Source organism: Mandrillus leucophaeus, unplaced genomic scaffold (genome assembly GCF_000951045.1).
Source record: "Mandrillus leucophaeus isolate KB7577 unplaced genomic scaffold, Mleu.le_1.0 Scaffold78, whole genome shotgun sequence".
NCBI lineage: Eukaryota > Metazoa > Chordata > Mammalia > Primates > Cercopithecidae > Mandrillus > Mandrillus leucophaeus.
Window position 1 is genome coordinate 826202 of NW_012108474.1, and position 4884 is coordinate 831085.

The 4884-nt window shown below is 65.7% G+C and overlaps 2 protein-coding genes across 2 annotated transcripts in view; one reads left to right on the forward strand and one right to left on the reverse strand.

The window, feature by feature from the left end:
- The window catches only part of FAM173A (family with sequence similarity 173, member A), a 1881-nt gene extending 1211 nt beyond the window's left edge, over window positions 1-670 (forward strand). The window contains exons 2-4 of the mRNA XM_011967019.1: window positions 1-62; window positions 205-255; window positions 391-670. Of these exons, the coding sequence (XP_011822409.1) occupies window positions 1-62; window positions 205-255; window positions 391-639 (362 nt within the window). The 3' untranslated portion in view covers window positions 640-670. The remainder of the gene's footprint in view (window positions 63-204; window positions 256-390) is intronic.
- Window positions 665-4535, reverse strand: CCDC78 (coiled-coil domain containing 78). The gene is made up of 14 exons (XM_011966904.1): window positions 4376-4535; window positions 4038-4157; window positions 3866-3952; window positions 3485-3652; window positions 3304-3366; window positions 3130-3191; window positions 2966-3044; window positions 2736-2861; window positions 2383-2570; window positions 2178-2268; window positions 1911-1990; window positions 1179-1245; window positions 1006-1102; window positions 665-868 (listed from the first exon to the last, which is right to left on the reverse strand). Exons 1-14 carry the CDS (start codon window positions 4433-4435, stop codon window positions 849-851), a joined length of 1308 nt encoding a protein of 435 aa, XP_011822294.1. The 5' UTR covers window positions 4436-4535; the 3' UTR covers window positions 665-848.
- Between the last annotated feature and the right edge of the window lie 349 nt (window positions 4536-4884).

Here is a 4884-nt window from a genome sequence, read left to right on the forward strand (position 1 = left end):
TGCACGCCTGGAGGGCCGGCTGTGCCGGCAGCGTCTGCTATCGCCGCAAGGATCTCTGGAAGGTAACCTGGGGAGCCCTGGCCACCCGCTGACAGCCCAGGGTGCGGCTGACACCTGCCAGGGCTGGGGGCCGGGACTCGGAAGCTGCCGTTACCCCGTGCCCACCAGGCCTGTCCCCCGCTGGGGCAACTCCTCTTCCGGCAGGTGAGCCTGAGGGACTGCCGCAACGTGTCTGTGTTCCTGGCCCCTAGCGTGGTAGGTCCGGGGTTGCCAGCCCTGCTGGGAAGTTCCAGCCACACCCCAGGGTGTTTGCTGCTGAGGCTTGGGCCCGCCCGGTGGGTGCAAGGCTTGGGGGCCCCGCCTCCCCAACTCTGCTGCTCTCTCCCTCAGCTCCCACTGCTGGAGGACAAGCTGAGAGCAGAGCTGCCTGCCGGGGCCCGCGTGGTGTCTGGGCGCTTCCCGCTCCCCACCTGGCAGCCTGTGGCTGTGGCTGGCGAGGGCCTGGACCGAGTCTGGGCCTACGATGTTCCTGGGGGTGGGCAGGCTGGGGAGGCCGTCTCCTCGCGGATACCCATCCAGGCTGCCCCCCGACCTAGTTCTGCCTGCATCCTGGGGGCCCCTGTTTCTCAGGCCAGCTGAGTGTTCAAATACGATAAAGACTCTGTGGGTTGTATCCCGACTCATGTTTCGTGGGAGACGGGGTGGGAGGGCTCCATGCTGGCTGTGATGGGCTCTGCTCTGGTCCTGGGAGACGGGCTAGTGGCTGCCAGTCCTTGGATGCTGGATCTTGGCTGGAGGCACAGCCCGCACTTTCCAGGGGTTCCCTGAACCTGCCAGCTTCCTCAGCCTCAGGATTTCTTGCTTGTACCTGCTCAGAGGGACCATGCTTAAGTGACCTGCCCATCTGTGGACGGGTCTGCCTCTAGTGCCTGAGGCAGCCATCGTCCTCCATTCCGGCCAGACCAGGGCCCTGGGGTCACACCGTGCTCCCTCTCGAGAGCCCACCTGCCCAGGTGCTGGTCCACGTACTCCTGTAGCTCAGAAAGTTGCTCTTCAGCCATCGTGGCCCGGACCAGCAGCTGTGCCCGCTCCCGTTCCAGCTCTGCCTGCCATGGTGGGATAAACCATGAGCTGGGGCACGGCGTGAGGAGGGGCCTGGGCCAGCCCTTGCCTCCTACCTGGGTGCTGCGGGAGAAGTCCCGGAGCTTCTGGTGGATCTGGGCCCAGGACGCAGCGTCCAGGCCCCTGTGAGGGGAGAGGAAAGGAGGAGTGGTTTCAGACCTGTGACGGTGCTGAGTCAGGTTCCCAGAGCCAGGAGGGGACACCTGGGAGTGAGTGAGGGAGGCGTTGGCCCCCCATGCTCCTGTGGCCCAGCCTAGGCCTTGGAGCCATCCGTGTGTGGGGGCAGCCGGGGCCCAAGGGGTCTGCTGGCTGCTCAGGGAGGGCTAAACCACAAGGCTGGCCCAGACAGTGACCCCAGCGTCAACAGGGATGCCACCCCCACACGGGTGTGCCCTAAACCCTGGGAGATGGTCCTTGGGGAGCCCTGCCCATTGTACAGCTGCGAACATGGAGGCCCAGTGGCAAGGGCTGGCCAGGTCACCAGGCACCCTGCTCCCACCCCCCATGTCCTCCAGGTCTCATCGGAAACCTCCCTCAGGGGTGCTCTCTCTGATCCTCCGTGTTTAAGGCCAGCTCCACCTGCAGCAGCTCCTCTTCCCTCTCCTGTGATTATCAGTGTCCCCGGGACCCACGGAGGGACCCCAGTGTGGGGACGTGCCACTGAGTGTGTTGCTGTGACCAGACTGCCTGGCAGGGGCTTGGTGGAGCAACTGGGAGCCCCAGGGTGCAGGTGTTGCACTCTCTGCCCATCCCCCACAAGTCTCCCTCACACCCATGAGGGCACTCACTGTGGCTCTGATGTTCCCCCCTGGGAGGCTCCACCGGGTCCCTTCTGTGGGGATGAGAGCAGTGCCTCAGGCCCGCCGTGCTGCACAGGTTTGTGGTGGGGACATCTCAGTTGGCTGAACAAGTCAGGCCCCTCAGAAGCCTGGGGCTGAGGTCTCTTTTGAGCCCAGGATGAGGCCTGGGGCAAGTTCTGGGGCCAAGGCCAGTGTGGGTCAGCGGGTGGGTGGGGGACACCTGGGCCTGGAGCTTCTAGGGGTCTCTAGCCTCACCTGGTCCTCCTGATGGCTGACCAGGGGCACGGGCAGTGGTTCCAGGTCCAAGCTGGCTGCGTCAAAAATAGCTTGGGGGTTCCCAGATGCCCTGTCAGCGTAGACCAGTGTCTGTCTTGGGCCACTCCTGCTGCACACCAAGCCTTTGAGACACAGGCTTAAAGACCCACAGATGCCTGATGCCTCCCACCCCAGCGGGGCCCACCTGTAGGCAGCCAACAGCTCCTCATGCCTGCGGCTCAGATCCACCAGCCGCTTGTGGTAGGTGCGGGCAGCCCGGGCCAGCTGCTGCTCACGGCTTCGGTGAGCTGCCCGGATGTCCTCCAGAGTGGCCTCCAGGAATGTCCGGAGGGCCGTGGTGGCTGGCGCCTGGCCTGCACTGTCTGCGTGCTCCTACAGGTGGCGGACTGTGTCCGCATGGGGCCCACCCCCCATCTTTCCAACCATCCCTCCACCCCAGCAGGCTGAGTAGTGCGGGTGCCCCGGGGTCTCCCTGAAGCTATCCCACACACCCAGGCTTGGGCTCCCCAGGCCTCAGGGTGCTCCTGCAGGGCTCACCACCGCCTCCCGAGCGCAGTGCTGCAGCCGCAGGACGTACTCATCCTTCAGCTTCTTGAGCTGCAGCTGCAGCCGGGCGTTCTCGGCCTCTGCCTGGCGGAGCGGGCCTCGGCAGCTGCACAGCACCTGGGGTGGGGGCAGCCCTCATCCTGTACCCTTGGAGTGGACCCCGGCTGAGTTTTTGGGGCCCCCACCCTCCAGGTCTCCAAGCAGGCAGGGCAGGGCCTCACCACAGCCTGTGTGGCCAGTTGCTGTCCAGCTGCTCTGGCCTCCTCTCGGGCTCCCTGCAGCTGCCGGCCCAGGGCTTCCCTGAGGACACAGAGGTGAGGCTCAGGCCCACGGTGAGGGGTTCTCTCTGCTCCGGGATGGGGCCCCAGGTGAGACAGCCACTCACACACGAGTCTCCAGTGCCTGCTGCCGGGCCTCCTGACGCTCCAGCGCCCACTTCACTTGTTTCTGCAGTTGCTCCTGGCCTCCCAGCAGCTGTGGGGTATATAGGGCTGGCTGGACGAGACCCTAGGTTTGGAGTCCCAGGTGCTGCCCTCTCCCCTGAGCTAGGTGGCTGCACACTCACGCCATTCCCCAGCCTCTGCTGCTCATTCTCGGGGTTCATGGCGTTCTGAGGCTGCACCTGGATGGAACGGAGGGCAGGGAGGGCTAAGGGGTGGGTGAGCCCCAGTCTCGCTGAGGCCCCTGCTGAGGCTTCCCTCTGGCCTCTCCCAGCCAGGCCCTCTGTGTGCTCATGTGACCTGGAGTCTGCAGTCATCACAGGGTCCAGGCACCTGGGCTTTGTGTCTTAGCTCTTGGGCTGGTGCCCGGCGGTGCCTGGGGTCAGCCTCCACTGGGACCGCACAGCCCTGGCTGGTGTGATCTCCATGCAGCTCCAGCTCCAGCACCCGGCGCTCCAGTCGAAGGATCTGTAGGACAACTGGCATGAGCGGGTGCACCTGCCTGCGGGCCACCTGGGGGAGGTGAACATTCACCTGGTGCACGCTCAGGGACACGCAGCACTCACAGGGCAGGCCAAGACCCACAGATGCCACGTGCGTGTGCACACCCGTGCAGGGCACGTGTCCTGGGCCTGCACCCCTGTCCCCCATGCACTGAGGCTGGCTCACACGGCTGCTCACCTCACTCTTCAGCTGAAAGATTTCAGCCTCATGCCGCTCCTGTAGGCGGTGGGTTGTGATCTGAATGTCGACCAGCTCCTTGGAGATCTGTGGGTGGCCAGGTGAGAGGTGGCATCTGTGGAGCCCTGCTGGCACCCTCCCTCCTCACAGCACCCTGGGGCCCCACACCCACCTGCAGCTGCTGCTCCTCACTGAGCACCAGATCTGGTGGGACCTCTGCTTCCAGGCTGGTGGCCCACGCTGTGGTGCCCCCAGGAGCTCCTGGCAGCCAGTCCTTGGCTCGTAGCACAACCTGGGGAGGCACCGCCACCCATTCCCCAGGTGGGTCCCTGGAGCGGTGGCCCCACTGCCATGCAGTCACTGACCCCCTCTCCCTGCCTGGCTGAGCAGCAAAAGCCCCTCCCTTGGCTGAGATTAGACCCAGGGTACAGGCACCTGCACCCTCCTGGCCTCTGGGGGAAGGGCAGACTCCAGCCCCGTGGCAGGAGTGGTGCGTCCCAGAGGACTCACGTTGTCCACCCGCCGAGGGGGAGGTCCAGGCCTGGGGCCTGTGGTGGCTGCGTGCTCCATAGGCGAGGGGACCCTGGCCAGCTCCGAGCCCGGTGCCGCCTCCACGCTTGGCCTCCCTATGGCGGCTGCTGCCACAAGCACTGCTGCGTGCGTTGCCAAGGCCTCTGTTGGTTCCAGGTGACTCCCAGGGCCCCGCCCACAGTGGCAGGCCAGACCTGTGGTTGTGGAGGAGGAAGGACAGCTCTTCCTCTCCGTGCCTCCGTTTCCCCATCTGGGGAATGCGGCCCAGCGCCCCCTGCACATTCCCTGTGCAGATGGAACCAGGTGCGTGAAAGCACCCAGCCTGGGCGCCGCGGACAACCACGCAGAACGCAGCAGCAGCCCGCCCGCAGGATGCCCTGAGCTACACTCGCTGGACACCTCCTGTGTACCTAGCAGTGCTGGCTGAGCCCCGGACGGGGAGGTATGTCTCTGCACCTCCGGCCTGAGAAGCGGGGCGCGCAGGTCCC

What these genes read in the sequence shown, in the direction of transcription:
- CCDC78 (XM_011966904.1), bottom strand. Translation starts at nt 4,435, where the DNA reads ATGGAGCACGCAGCCACCACAGGCCCCAGGCCTGGACCTCCCCCTCGG. An exon ending in CAGGCACTGGAGACTCGTGT is followed by an intron (nt 3,045 to 3,129) that starts GTGAGTGGCTGT and finishes CTGTGTCCTCAG; the next exon opens with GGAAGCCCTGGGCCGGCAGC. An exon ending in GTGGACCAGCACCTGGGCAG is followed by an intron (nt 869 to 1,005) that starts GTGGGCTCTCGA and finishes CCCTCTGAGCAG; the next exon opens with GTACAAGCAAGAAATCCTGA.